Source organism: Myotis davidii, unplaced genomic scaffold, assembly GCF_000327345.1.
Source record: "Myotis davidii unplaced genomic scaffold, ASM32734v1 scaffold2929, whole genome shotgun sequence".
NCBI classification, from domain to species: Eukaryota; Metazoa; Chordata; class Mammalia; order Chiroptera; family Vespertilionidae; genus Myotis; species Myotis davidii.
The window spans coordinates 32002-48123 of record NW_006299494.1 but is presented as its reverse complement, the minus strand read 5'-3'; the positions used below and the strand labels follow the sequence as shown (position 1 = coordinate 48123).

The following is a 16122-nucleotide window of genomic DNA, read 5'->3' as shown; positions in this document are numbered from 1 at the left end:
ACTGGAGGGTGATGGGGGTCAACGCCTGAGGGCTCCCAGTATATGAGAGGGGGCAGGCTGGGCTGAGGGACACTCCACCCCCGCCCCACACACACACCCAGTGCCCGAATTTCGTGCTCCAGGCCCCTAGTCAATAATAAACTTAAATGTAAACTGATTGCTCCAATCAAAAGCCATAGGGTAGCTGAATGGATAAGAAAACATGATCCATAAACCCACTTCAGAACAAGAGATACAAACAGGCCCGGGTAGTTCAGTTGGGTAGAGCATCATCCTGATAATGCCAAAGTTGTGAGTTTGATCCCTAGTCAGGGCACATACAAGAGCCAACCAATGAGTGCATAAATAAGTGGGACAACAAATCAATGTTTCTCTCTCTTTCTCTTAAAAAAAAAAAAAAAGCCCTAGCTGGTTTGGCTCAGTGGATAGAGCATTGGCCTGCAGACTGGAGGGTCCCAGGTTCAATTCCAGTCAAGGGCACGTGCTCAGGTTGCTGGCTGGATCCCCAGTAGGGGGTGTGTAGGAGGCAGCCAATCAATGATTCTCTCTCATCATTGATGTTTCTATCTCTATCTCCCTCTCCCTTCCTCTCTGAAATCAATAAAAACAAAAATTAAAAAAAAAAGACTGAAAGTGAAGGAATGGAAAAAAATATTCCATGCAAATGGAAATGAAAAAAGCTGGGGCACCAATAGTTATATCTGACAAAATAGACTTCAAAATAAAGAGACGAAGAAGGTCACTACATAATACTAAAGGGATCAATCCAACAAGGGGATAAAACCCTTTCAAACATACATGCACCCAACATAGGAGCACCTAAATATATAAAGAAAATCTCAGCCCTGACCAGTCTGGCTCAGTGGATAGAGCGTCAGCCTGTGGACTGAAGGGTCCCGGGTTCGATTCCAGTCAAGGGCATGTACCTTGGTTGTGGGCACATCCCCAGTAGGGGGCATGCAGCAGGCAGCTGATCCATGTTTCTCATCAATGTTTCTGACTATACCTCTCCCTTCCTCTCTGTAAAAAAATCAATAAAATATATTAAAGAAAGAAAATCTCAGTGGATATTAAAGGGGAGTGACTAATATGGTCATAGTAGGAGATTTCAACAACCTACTGTCACCAATGGATCTTCCAGACAAAAAAATCAACACGGCAACAACAAACCTAAACGACACAATGAATTAGTTGGACTTAATTGATATTTATAGGCTATTTCATCCCAAAACAGCAGAATATACATTATTTTCCAGTTCACGTGGAACATCTTCAAAGACAGATCAGTTGTTAAGACACAAAATAAGCCTTAATAAATTCAAGATTAAAATCCTATCAAGCATCATCTCTGACCAAAATAATGAAACTAGAAATCAACTACAATAAAAAAACTGAAAAACATTCAAACACATGGAGGCTAAAATAGTATGTTAGTAAATAACGACTGGGTTAATAATCAGATTAAGGGGAATAAAAACACTATCTGGAAACAAATGAAAATGAACACACAACAACCCAAAATCTATGGGACAAAGCGAAAATAGTTCTATGAGGGAAGTTCATAGCATTACAGGTCTACCTCAAGAAAAATCTCAATCAATCTAACCCTTCTCCTAAAAACATTAGAAAAAGGACAACAAAACCCAGAATAAGTAGAAGGAAATAATAAAGATCGGAGCATAAAGTGACATAGAAATTTTAAAAAAAAGAACAATGAAACTGGTTCTTTGAAAATATAAACAAGGCTGATGAACCTTTAATCAGACTCATCAAGAAAAAGAGAGGACCCAAATAAGTAAAATCAGAAATAAAGAAATGAAGTAATAACTGACACCACAGAAATACAAAGGACTGTTAAGAAAAGACTATGAACAACTATATACCAACAAATTGGGCAACCTGGGCAAAACAGATAAATTCCTAGAAACATACTATCTTCCAAAACTGATTCAAGAAGAATCAGAAAACCTAGAATAGCCAGACTACAACTAATGAAATTGAAGCAGTAATTAAAAAACTCCTAGCAAAGTTCTGGACCAGATGGCTGCACGGGCAAATTTTACCAAACAGTCAGAAGAATGCACACTACACGCCTCAAACTACTAAAAAAAATTCAAGAGGAAGGAAGACTTACAAACTCTTTTTATGAGGCCAGCATTATCCTACTTCCAAAGTCAGACAAAGACACTACACAAAGAAAGAGAAGTATAAGCCAATATCCCTGATGAACATAGATGCAAAAATCCTCAACAAAATATTAACAAACTGCCTGGCTGGTGGCTCAGTGGTTGAGCAATGACCTATGAACCAGGAGGTCATGGTTCAATTCTTGGTCAGGGCAGGGCATATGCCCAGGTTGCGGGCTTGATCCCCAGTGGGGGGCATGCAAGAGGCAGCTGATCTCTCTCACTGAGGTTTCTATTTTTCTCTCTCCCTCTCCCTTCCTCTTTGAAATCAATAAAAACAGTATTTTTTTTAAATTAGCAAACCGATCCAGGAATACATTAAAAAGATCACACATCATGGCCAAGTGGGTTTTTTTCTGGGGATGCAAGGTTGGTACAATATTCTCAAATCAATAAATGTGATACACTACATAAACAAAATGAAGGATAAAAATCACATGATCATATGAATAGATGCAGAAAAAGCATTTGATAAGATCAGCACCCTAAAAAAAAGGTCAAAAACAAAAAACCAACCCCCCACATACACACAAACATCCCACATACACAATGAAACACCAAAAAATAAAATCCAGCATTTATGATAGCAACCATCTGTGATGTCAGTAATATGGGAATAGAAGGATCGTATCGCAACCTGATAAAGGTCATATATAACAAACCTACAGCCAACATCATACTCAGTGGGCAAAAACTAAAAGCATTTCCCCAGATCAGGAACAAGACAAGGATGTCTGCTTTCACCACTCCTATTCAACACAGTACTGGAAGTCCTAGCCACAGCAATTAGACAAGAGGAAGAAATCAAAGGCATTCAAATTGGAAAGGAGGAAGTACAACTGTCATTATCCTCAGATGGCATGATACTGTACATAGAAAACCCTAATGATGCCACCAAAAATTACTAGATCTAATAAATGAATTTAGCAAAGTAGTGGGATACAAAATTAATATTCAGAAATCAGTGGCATCTTTATATACCAATAATGAACTATCAGTAAGAGAAATTAAGAAAACAATCCCATTTACTATTGCAACAAAAAAATAAGGCTACTAGGAATAAATTTAACCAAGAAGGTAAAAGACCTGTACTCAGAAAATTATAGGACACTGAAGAAAGAAACTGAGGAAGATACAAACAATTGGAAGTGTTAACATCATTAAAATGTCCATACTACCAAAGCAATCTATAGATTCAACGCAGTTCCTATTAATATATATATTTTATTGATTTTTTACAGAGAAGAAAGGAGAGGGATAGGGAGTTAGAAACATTGATGAGAGAGAAACATCAATCAGCTGCCTCCCGCACACCTCCCACTGGGGATGTGCCTGCAACCAAGGTACATGCCCTTGACCGGAATCAAACCTGGGACCTTTCAGTCCGCAGGCTGACGCTTTATCCACTGAGCCAAACCAGTTAGGGCCCTATTAAAATAGCAATGGAATAACCCTGGCCAGTGTGGCTTATTGGTTAGAGAGTGGGACAGGCACCAAAGGGTCTTGAGTTCGATTCCCGGTCAAGAGCATGTTACTTGGATTGCAGGTTTGATTCCTGGCCCTGGCCAGGGTACGTGTAGGAGACAACCAATTAATGCGTCTCCCTCACATAGATGTTTCTATCTCTTTTCCCCTCCCTCCCACACTCTCAAAAAAAAAAATCAATGAAAAAATTATCAAGTGAGGATTAACAACAACAGCAAAAAAATACCAACAGCATGTTTCACAGATCCAGAACAAATATTTCAAAAAATTTATATGGAACCAAAAAGGACTCCGAATAACCTCAACAATATTGAGAAAGAAGATCCAAAGTTGGAGTTATCACAATACCTGATATCAAACTATAACAAGGCCTGTTAATCAAAACAGCCCGGTACTAGCATAAGCACAGGCATATAGATCAATAGAACAGAACAAAGAGCACAGAAATAAACCCATACCTTTATGGTCTATTAATATTTGACAAAGGTGGTAAGAACACATAATGGAGTAAAAACAGTTTCTTCAATAAATGGTGCTGGGAAAACAGAACAGGTACATGCAAAAAGAAAAGAAACTAGACCACCAATTTACACCATATATAAGAATAAACTCAAAATGGATAAAAGACTTAACTGTAAGTAGCAAAACCATAAAAACTCTAGAAGAAAATATAGCCAGTAAAATCTCAGACATCTTTTGTAGCAATACTTTTTCCAATATATCTCCCAGGGCAAGGGAAACAAAAGAAAAATAAACAAATGGGACTATATCAAACTAAAAAGCTTTTTTGCACAGCAAAAGAAACCATCAACAAAATGAAAAGGGAATCCAATGTATGGGAAACATATTTGCCAATGATATATCTGGTAAGGAAATAATTTCCCAAATATATAAAGAATGTACACAATCAATACCAGGAAGACAAAAAATCCAATTAAAGCCCTGGCTGGTTTGGCTCAGTAGATAGAGCGTCGGCCTGCAGACTGGTGGGTCCTAGGTTTGGTTCCAGTCAAGGGCACATGCCTGAGTTGTGGGTTCGATCCCCAGCAGGGGGTGTGCGGGAGGCAGCCGATCAATGATTCTCTCTCATCATTGATGTTTCTATCTCTCTCTCCCTCTCCCTTCCTCTCTGAAATCAATAAAAAAAAAATTAAAAATAATGGGCAAAGGACTTAATAGACACTTTTCCAAAGAGGACATGCAGATAGCTAACAGACATGAGAAAAATTATCAGCGTCACTAATCATCAGAGAAATGCAAATTAAAACCACAATGAGATATCACCTCCCTCCTGCCAGAATGGCTATCATCAATAAATCAACAAACAACAAATGATGGCAAGGTTGTGGAGAAAAGGGAACCCTTGTGCACTGTTGGTGGGAATGCAGCCATTGTGAAAAACAGTATGGAGTTCCTAAAAAAGTAAAAAAATGCTATATATATGGATATGGCCTTAACTGGTTTTGCTCAGTGGATAGAGCATCAGCTTGCGGACCAAAGGTCCCAGGTTTGTTTCTAATTAAGGGGACATGCCCGGTTGCAGGCTCGATCCTTAGAAGGGGGCGTGCAGGAGGCAGCCAATCAGTGAATCTCACTCATCATTGATGTTCTATCTCTCTCCCGCTCCCTTCTCTCTGAAATCAATAAAAACATATTAAAAAATAAAATAAAATGCTATATATATATGAATGAGAATTGCTAAATGGTACAGTAATTTCCTGTCTAGTTAAGGTCAAGAATTAGGCATTTGGAAATTGGAAAGGGCTTATGATGAGACAAGGTAACAGATACAAATCTATCTATAATCACTATCAACCCATAAATAGCTTTTTATTAAATACTAGTGGTCCAGTACACGAATTCATGCACACTGAATGGAAATTAATTAGAAGGAATATTTTAATATCGCTATTCACCCTTTCTCTATAATAAAAGTGTCAACCAAATTTACGATTGACAATGACAGATGGAAACACATGCATGCGATTGGCAGCAGCGAGAGCTTTATATGTACCGTGCATGCACAAATCAACTTAGAGATAGAAATATATATATATATATAATTTGCTTAATTAGACCTGCTTTTTGATTTAGCTAACTTTTTCCAGCCCAGTGAAGCACCCCAACTTTTCGTTCAGGTCAAATTGTCAGCAACACAGCAGTAAATATCATGAAGCAGATTATTACTATAGATCACTCAAAGAGAACACAGGGTAAAATATTTAACTGCAGCAGTGTTTGACTATATTCTGAGCAGTGAGAAAACCTGAAGTCATTTTCAAGGTCCACCATTTCTTATTTCTTTTCAGTCGGGTCAAGTTTCTAAACTTTCTAAATCTGTTTTCCAGCTAATGTAAAGAAAATAGGATTCCACCAAGTCTCCTATTTACCTACTCCAGGACTTCTATGAGGATTAAATGAGATGAAGCACAAGAAAATGCTTCACAGACATTTGGTTAAAGTGTGAAATGTTTGCACCTGGCTATAAAGCAAGTTGTGTTCCTGGGCTGAAGAAACTGCAAGGAGGCTAGCTGTCACTAGGGAGAGGAAGCTGGGCATTGCTACGTAATGTCATTACCCGGTGCCCACAGTGACCATTTCAGGGCTGGGCTGGGCTGAGCTGTGGACAGCATTCTGCGCCATGGGGTCTTGACAGCATCGTCTGCGATTTGGTGGGCTGAAACTCTGGGGTGGTGGCGGGGCATGTGTCCCACTTGGGGGAAGCCGAATGTTGCTTTGTGGGCACCAGGTCCAAGGTGCCGTTTCTCTGTAAATGGCCAGTGTGCATTACCGTAGCTTTTGCACTGAGTGTCTGCCCCCTGGTGGTCAGTGTGCGTCATAGCGACCGGTCAGATAGTCGGACACTTAGCATATTAGCCTTTTATACACACACACACACACACACACACTCTCTCTCTCTCTCTCTCTAGAGGCCCAGTGCACGAAATTTGTGCACAAAGGGGGCGGGCGTGTCCCTCAGCCCAGCACCCTCTCCAATCCAGGACCCCTCGGGGGATGTCCGACTGCCAGTTCAGGCCCGATCCCTGTGGGACCGCTAGCTCCTAACTGCTCACCTGCCTGCCTGCCTGACCGCCCCTAACCACTCTGTCTGCCTGCTGGCCTGATCGCCCCTAATTGCTTCCCTAACCGCTTCTGCCTAAGTCCCCGCCACTGTGGCTTTGTCCAGGAGGAGGACCGGATGACCGGAAGATGTCCAGTCCACCCAGTCTAATTAGCATATTACCCGTTTATTAGTATAGATAGATAGGTGCCTCCAGGTTCAGAGGGACTGGTTGGCTACCAGATCATCTTACAAGAAGAAAATGCAAAATATTTACCAAAAGTTTTTCCACAAGGTCTCTTGCCTTAGGAAAGAATTTTTCAGGAAAATCATATTCCAACTTAATGATCTTCTGAAATATAAGATACTCGTTTCTGTAAAAATAAGAGAAACCATCATTCTGGGTAGGGTCACACAAATCTCCCAGAAGCGAGTTGTGCCTTTCCTGGGGCAGTATCTCCTCTCCCCACAGAGCCACTGTATTCATTAAAGCATCATTGTAAAAGTCCTCCCACCTTGGCTCAGCCCCCTCCCACTTCTCTGACTGTTTCAATGGGCAGAGGTATGTGGGTGTGGGGTGGGTAGAAGGTGGAGGGTAGAGAGGAGGACCAGGGAATGTCTCTTACCCGGCTCGGAACGGTGGGAGTCCTGCCACAAGCTGGTATATTATACATCCAAGAGCCCAAAGGTCTGAACTTTGAGGGGAAAAACAAAGAATGACATTTGTAAAATTTCAGTGACATGCAGAGGTCTTTTCCGTTCCCTCTGTTCATACCACTCCATTTCAGCTTCCTATTTACTGCACTCCTTTAAAGCCAGGTCAGTGTGAAGGTGGGAACCTACCTCAGGCCCTTCTCAAAGGGGCCTCCCTGGGAACTTGGGCCCAGAGTATCCTACACACACCTTTTCCAGTGCCAGCGGTGAGCGGGGTGCTGAGGAGGCTGCTAAGAGATTCTCTCATTAACTCACTGTTTACCCTCAGGACAGAGACGCAAGCTCACAGATAATAGGAAACCAAAGTAGACAGTCTATAGGATGTGCACAAAGCAAGCTTTCTCTTCCCCTTCTTGTGCAAAGCCCTGCTCCTTCTTTATAAACATTTTAATTATATGTTTCAAAAGAAACATCCTACAGTTCTAAGTTGCCCTGTCATTTCCAGAATCAGCTGGCAGGGACTCGGGGAGGAGGGGCGGGGGCAGCACTGCTCTCCTTGCCCTGGATGCCACCCCCTCTCCCACCTGCTCTGGTCCGCTCTCTGTTCTCTCAGTGCCACCTCAGAGCTCACAGCTGACGTCTACTTTGCATATTTAATTTCCTCTGTAAGTGTTGCATTCTATTCCCAGCTCAGCCCTAAGAAATCATCAAGATGCTCCTCAACCTGCACTGCCAGCTGCTTCTCCCTACTCCCATCTCCATCCCTGCCCTGTCTGTGTATAGGGCTCAGAGGTGACTGGATGTAGTCAGTGTCTGTAAGAGGCCACAGCCTGATATCTGGAAAATGAATTCCAAGGGCATGGGTGGAGACAACAGGCCAACTGCAGTGCCTGGGCCTTGGATGAGGGCTCTGTATCACCAGCACCGGGAGGGATGAGGAAGCTCTTGATTTGGAATAGAAATGCAACAGGTCTGAAATCTGAGTCACAACACAAAGAGGGAGTGAAGGGCATTTAAAAAATGAAATCTACATCCTAGCTGGTTTGGCTCAGTGGATAGAGCGTCAGACTGAAAGATCCCGGGTTTGATACCTGGGTTGTAAATTCAATCCCCAGCCCTGGTTGGGGAACATGCAGGAGGCAATAAATCAATGTGTCTTTCTCACATTGATGTTTCTCTCTGTGTCTTCCCCTCCCTTCCACTTTCTCTAAAAGTCAATGGAAAAATATCCTCGGGTGAGGATTAACAATAACGAAATAAATAAACAAACAAACAAACAAACAAACACCTACATTGTACCCAGTAACTAGTTTTTATACTGATCTTCTCTATTTAGTCTAGTTAAAATAGGGAGCTACATAAGAAAAACACCTACAGCAAAGCATGCCCTTTATATGTGGACAGAAAGAGGATGGAAAGAGAGGGGACAGGGGTGGGGGGCAGAGGGAAGGAAGGAGACAGGGAGGGAGGGAGGGAAGAAGGAGGGGGGGGCGCGGAGAGAGAGAAATACTGATGTGAGAGACACACATTGATCAGCTGCCTCCCGCATGGGCCTGACCATGGCAGGGTTCCTGCAACCCAGGTATGTGCCCTTGACTGGGAATTGAACCCATGACCTCTTGGTCTGTGGGCCAACACTCTAACCACTGAGCACCCAGCCAGGGGCATTAGTTGATTCTTGTATGTGCCCTGACCAGGGATCGAACCCACAACCTTGGCGTATCGAGACGACACTCTAACCAACCGAGCTACCCAGTGAGGGCTCTAAAATGTTTTAAAATACAATAAAAACTAAAGGGGGAGTCAGTTTAGTATTTCTAGCAAGTACGAAAGATTTTAAAAATGTTCAGGTAGGGCAAGTCATTCTACTTTTTGAAATTCAACACAGGAACTTAGGGCAGCCTTGGGGCAGCCCAGCAGGTATCCCATCTCTCCCTCTGGACAAGCAGGAGTGCCCCTCTGCCCCACAGCACAGAATATGCAGCACACAGTAAGCATGCCAGATTGTGCCAAATAAACAAAACCACTTCAACGTCCAATGATAAAGGAAGCGTTTGACAAACAACAGTAAATCATATGCTAAAACACCCCACAGCTGTTAAAGATGACTGCAAATAATTTTAGTGACATAGGGAAATGTTCATCATATAATTGCAATAATTATATAATGAACCATTATATATTTAATAATTAGATAATAGCCATTAAATATTTAATGGTTATTTAATAACTATTCAAAATTGGGTTATTCAGTATGACTCCAAGTTGCATAAAAATTACATAACCATATATAATACCCCTAGAAAAAAATAACTGGGAAGATACACCAACTCATTATTTGAGACTGTAAGTGGGCTGGAGACTGAATGTTTTTGTATTTTTATTCTCCATATTTTCTAAGAATTCTTTCCAATGAATATGTATCACTTTTTAAATTAAAAAATCTGAACTATTTTTGAATATCACGTACTAAAAATTTGAAAAGCATAAGATATATATTGATATCTCCCTCACAACCCTGTTCCCTCAACATTACAGTGTTATTTTCCAATTCTTGTAGACTCTTCTAATGTTGTAAAATGCATAACAAACATCTGGGTAGACATTCTCCCTCCTTTTTCCACAAAAGGTGTCTTCCTTATCGCATTCAGTAGAGCAGAGATCTTCCCCATCATGCTAATAAGCTGCCTCATCCTACAAGTAAACCCAAAATTGATGAAAAGCTGGTACTTAGTCAGCAGTGACACACACACTTCAAGAATGTGGCCAACAGCACCAACCACCCTCAGGAGCGTGTCTCAGCCTCAGCACTGTAGACATCGGGGAGCCAATCATTCTTGCTGTGAGTATGGCTCTGCACTGCAGGATGCTGAGCAGCCATCCACTGTACGTCAATAGGACTCTCTCCCAACCCTCACCAAGTTGTGGCACCAAAACTGTGCCCATACACAGCCAAATGTCCCCTGGGAAGAATATTGGTTAAAAGGCTCCATGTAGGAATCCCTGACCTATAATAGCATTTGGCCCTCGGCAAAAGCTCAAAAATAAAGAGCCTGGAGATCCAAGTTTAATCCTGAAGAGAACATCCTTCTATCCTTCATCATGTTTCTGCCCCACAGCTCCACCCCTTAATGAGTTTTTTAAAGGCTGTTATGCTCACAAACACAGAGCTGCTGTCCCCTGAATCACTCACTCCTCTGAAGGCTTTGGCACCATTACTTTGTCATTTTAGGAAGGCAGCCCCTTGCAGCCTGCCAATCTAGGTCACTGACCCGAAGACCCTCTGTCAATTCAAGGGAAGGTGCCAGCAGACCATGTGCTTGGCTGGCCCTGGGGAGGAAAAACCCAAAGAAAAGCTTTAACTACAGAATCTTGTCACCACCTGGAACCACTCCCCAAACTCTGAAACCCCAGATTCTACTGCCACCTCAGTCTTCCACCTCCCTCATACCTACCTGACAGCTCCCCAGACTTCTCCCCACCCCTAGCCATCAACACCCCTCCACACACCTTCTTTTCCTCCACTGCCCAGCTGCCCTAATGCTGACCCTTCTCCACTCTTCAGACTACTGCCCTTTTGAACAGAACCCCAGCTCCTGTGTCCTCTATACTCTAATTTACTCTATACCCACCAAGGCCCTCAACCCTGCAGCCACTGCCAGGCCTGTCCCAGATCTGAGCCCTGAGCAGAGTTGGCTAGTGCTGCCTGGGCCCTTGCCAGGAAGCTGGCTCTGTCCCCTCTCACACATGCTGCCTTCTGGGCCTCTTCCCATAGTCTGCAGAGTCCATAACACTAAACACTGACCTATGGCTGCCAGTAATGCCAGACTCCCAGAGTAGGAGGCAAGACAAGGATCCCTGGGCTTTGAAACAAGCAAGAAGCCTTGTTAAATAATAAAGACCTGTCTGCCACACTTCTTTTCACCGAAGTTATTCTAAAGGAACAAGATCTGATCTCAAAGTATAAAGCAACAACCACCCCAGGAAGTATAAAGTGTAACAATAAAGTAGCACACTGGTTATTAAAAGAAAGATATTGGTTAAAAGGCAAAATGCTAACTTCTTCCAAAGTGGGCTTAGCTATATAAAGGCCAGGAAAGGCATTCTCTTAAAAAAAAATAAATAAAAATAAAAAATTTTCAAGGAGAAATATATCAATGGTGAGAGAGATTCATCAATCAGTCAACTACTGCACACCTCCCACCTGGAATTGATCCCCCAACCCGAGATGTACCCTGACCAGGAATCAAACCATGACCTCCTGGTTCATAGACAGACACTCAACCACTGAGCTACACGAGCTGGGTGAAAGGCACTCTCTTAACTATTAATTTCACATGAAAAACTGTATTAGCTACTTTAGAGAAAAGATTATTATGTATCAGGAAAAAATATATATATATGGATAAGAACAAGAAAAAATCAGGTTACCTTTTACAGGCTGATTTCTCTGTGAGCAGCTCTGGAGAAACATACTGGGCTGTTCCTACAAACGAGTTGGCCCTGGCTGATGAGAAGAGGAAAATGGTCATGCTGAGATACAAAACACAACTGTGGACGGTCATATCAGGACATCATGGCTGACATGGGCATAAACTGGAGCTTTTTGCCAGCACAGCACTCGTCACTTGGAATCAGACTATACTGTACAATCCTGAAAGCCTCACTTGTCTGGGGCCCCTCCCTCACACCCCATTTTGAGACCCTCTCCTCCCAGGGCTGGCTCAAAGGTCACCTGCTCAGTGACATTTTCCCTGACCACCAGGGAAGCTCCTTCTGGTCACCTCCCTGCCTCATGTTCTCCTAGTGCAGCGGTTCTCAACCTGTGGGTCATGACCCATTTAGGGGTTGCCTAAGACCATCAGAAAACACATATATAATTACATACTGTTTTTGTGATAATCACTATGCTTTAATTATGTTCAATTTGTAACAATGAAAATACATCCTGCATATCAGACATACATTACGATTCATAACAGTAGCAAAATTACAGTTATGAAGTAGCAATGAAAATAATTTTATGGTTAGGGGTCACCACAACATGAGGAACTGTATTAAAGGGTCGCGGCATTAGGAAGGTTGAGAACCACTGTCCTAGTGCCTCTCACCAACACTAGAGCAGCCCTCACCCAGCATTCTCTCAGCTGGAGCATCTCAAGGAGCCTGTGGTGTTTAAAAATAGTTCTGGACATGCAGCAAGCACACAATGAACATGCACAAAATGCAGGAAAGGACTGGATCCCCTCCAGGGCAGGAATACCTTCTTATAATAAACTGCTCAGGGATATAAAGGGAATAAGACTCATGTGTCCCAGCTGGGGAACCCCCACAGCATACTGCTGTCTCTAGTACTGGACTGTGTGATGCACAATTCACAAAGATCAAATGCAGACCTGGGTTGGGTGGCAGCAGGACCCTCTGGACCTATCACCACAGAGAGGAGGCACTGACACCCATTCACCCCAGTGGCCCCAAGGATCTTAGGGACCTCAGCAATGGCCATGCATCCCTAATAAAGAACCACAGGCATAAGCTGCATGCCCCACCACACTGCTCCTGAGGCATCCTCCATGGAGCGTCTCTGGCACTGGGGACCACACAGCTGCTCTCAGCCTTTCCTATGACTCTCAGAGGATGAAGGATCAGAGATGCCGGTATGAGAGCCACCTATCATCCGAAAACCAATTGGTTCTCCAAGGAGAGGAGCCACATATTTCACTCATAGCAACCTTCCAGGCTGGTACTGTGTAACCAGCAGACATTTGTTGTCTACTTTTATGATTGAAGGAAATGTTCGATTTCAACTGAAAGGTTAGTGAAAATCAGTGACTTTTCTCCTCTCCAGTGTCATGGCTGCTGGCTGGCTTCTATCTGTGACACCGGGTAAAAACCCCAAAGAGAGCATTAGAAAACCACAGAGGTAATCTAGTCACCTCCCCGTGGAAGTTCAGATATAAGCTAAAGGTCAAACTTCTCCAGCTACTGGAAAAACAGACCTAGAACCCATCATTGGTAAACACAGCCTCCTCTATGCCACTGACCCCTCACATGTAGGACACAGTCAGGAGAAAGGAGTGGGTTGCTGTTTCCATCCTCAAAGTGATTCAAAGAAAGTGATCAGCATCCTGGGCTATACACCACTCTAGTCACCACAAATCTGTAAGTCAAACTCTGAGGTGCCAGTGGGGAAGGAGGGACCTAAAGAAGTGTTCCTGAGGTCTGGGGACCCTCACACTCTGTTCAAGCCATAAGTGTAGACTGCTAGTGTCATACCCATAAACCCACACATGAAGCACAGCAAACATTCACAAAATATGGTCACCTCTTGGACAGAAGATGAGAAAACACTACTGCGGCACATAAAAAGGAGTCTGGCCCTGCCCAGTGTGTTTCAGTTGGTTGAGCATCGTCCTCTGCACTGAAAGGTTGCCAGTTTGATTCCCGGTGAGGGCACATGCCTGGGTTGTGGGCTCGATCCCCAGTACAGGGCATGCAGGAGGCAGCTGATCTATGTTTCCCTCTCGCATCAATATTTCTCTTTCTCTCCCCATCCGTTCCTCTCTCTAAAAATCAATTTAAGCCCTAACCGGTTTGGCTCAGTGGATAGAGCGTCGGCCTGCGGACTGAAGGGTCCCAGGTTCAACTCCAGTTAAGGGCATGTGCCTTGGTTGCAGGCATATCCCTAGTAGGGGGTGTGCAGGAGGCAGCTGATCGATGTTTCTCATCAATGTTTTTAACTGTCTATCCCTCTCCCTTCCTCTCTGTAAAAAGATCAATAAAATATATTTTTTAAAAAGGGGGGGGAGTCAGCAAGTGAAATTTATCCCAGGAATGCAAAGGTGATTAAATATATATAAATCAATCAATGTAATACATCATATCATTAAAATTAAGGACAAAACCACATGATCACCTCAACAGATGCAGAAAAAGCATCTAACAAAAATTCCTTCATTATAAAAATGCATAAAATGAGAACAGAAAAGAAACCTCCTCAACCTGATAAGGCATCTATGAAAAAGTCAAAATTAACTTGTTATTCATAGTGAAAGACTAAGAGCTTTTCCTAGGATTAGGAACAAGACAAGGATGTCACTCTTGTCATTTCTATTCAACATAGTGGAGGTTCTACCAGGATAACTAGACAAGAAAATGAAATAAAAGGAATCCAGATTAGAAAGGAAAAAGTAAACTACCTCTAATCACAGATGACATGGCCTTGTACACAAATATCAACTGTATTTCTTTCTTTTAAACCCTCACCTGAGGACATGGAGGGAGGGAGGGAGGGAGGGAAACATCGATTGGCTGCCTTCTCTATGTGCCACAACCCAGGCATGTGCCTTGACTTGAAATGGAACCAGCAACCTTTTGGTGCACAGGATGATGCTCAACCAACTGAGCCAGTCTGGCCAGGCTCAACTGTATTTCTATACACTTGCAATGAACAATCTGAAAATTAAAGTAAGAAAACAATTCCATTTATAATTTCAAAAATAAAATACTTAGGAATAAATTTAACAAAAGTGCCAAGCTTATACACTGAAAACTACACAAGATTTTTGAAATTACAAAAAAATCTAAATTAAAAAATTTAAAAATCTAAAGATTTCCCATGTTAAAGGATCAGAAGGTTTAATATTATTCAGATGGCAATACAGTCCCTACTTACGATGGTGTGACTTACAATATTTTAACTTTACAATGGTACAAAACCGTACTTTGAATTTAGATCGTTTTCCAGGCAAGCAATATGTGGGACATCAGATAGTGAGCCATAGTTCTGTGGGGCATGCAATCACCAAGGTAAACACCTGATACTCTACAGTGTACTGTGTTGCCAGCATTTTTGGATATTGTGTTCTGAGCACATTTAAGGTAGGCTAGGCTAAGCTATGATGTTTGGTAAGTTAGATGTATTAAATGTGTTTTTGACTTCCAATATTTTCAACTTATGATGGGTTTATCAGGACATAACCCCATCATAACTTGAGGGGCACCTGCACTCCCCAAACGGATCTACACATTCAACACAGCAATAACCCAAATCCCAGCTAGCTTTCACTGAACACAATGTTTTCAAGGTTCATCCAGATCGTAGCATGTATCAGAACTTCATTCCTTTTCATGGCTGAATAATATTCAATTGTATGGATAGACCACACTTCATCCACTCATTAGTTGATGGATACTTGAGTTGTTTCCACTTTTTGAATAAAGCTGCTATCAATATCCCTGCACAACTTTTTATGTGAACATGTTTTCAGTTCTCCTGGATATATACCTATATGTAAAACTGCTGAGTTATAAGGTAACTATGTTAAACCTTTGAGGAACTGCCACACTGTTTTCCAAAATGATTGCACTACTTAACATTCCCACCTGCAGAGTCTGAGGGTTTCAATTCTCCACATGCTTGCTAATACTTATCTTTTTTATCAAAGCCATCCTAGTGGGTAATGAAGTGGTACCTCATAGTGGTTTTGATTTGCATTTTCCTAATGACACTGAGTACCTTTCCATGTGTTTACTGGGCATTTGTTTATCTTTGGAGAAATGTCTAATTAGACCTTCTGTCCATTTTCAATATTTTTTTATGGTTTTAAATCAACTTTATTAAGGTGTAGTTTGCATAAAACAATGGAAATATTTCAAGTTGTCAGTTTGATGGATTGACAAATGTATACACCATGTAACAACCATTCCAATCAATATATAGAACACTTGTTGTCC

At 42.1% G+C, this 16122-nt stretch overlaps 1 protein-coding gene across 2 annotated transcripts in view; it reads right to left on the bottom strand.

The window, feature by feature from the left end:
• Nucleotides 1-16122, bottom strand: part of PDPK1 (3-phosphoinositide dependent protein kinase 1) — a 55287-nt gene that overhangs the window by 22610 nt on the left and 16555 nt on the right. Inside the window, exons 6-9 of one of the 2 annotated variants that reach the window (XM_015571427.1) lie at nt 11818-11893; nt 8277-8330; nt 7359-7427; nt 7010-7106 (exon numbers count right to left, since the gene is read on the bottom strand). In XM_015571427.1, coding sequence (XP_015426913.1) covers nt 7010-7106; nt 7359-7427; nt 8277-8330; nt 11818-11893 — 296 coding nt within the window. The remainder of the gene's footprint in view (nt 1-7009; nt 7107-7358; nt 7428-8276; nt 8331-11817; nt 11894-16122) is intronic. The other variant, XM_006775197.2, reaches the window with a different exon arrangement.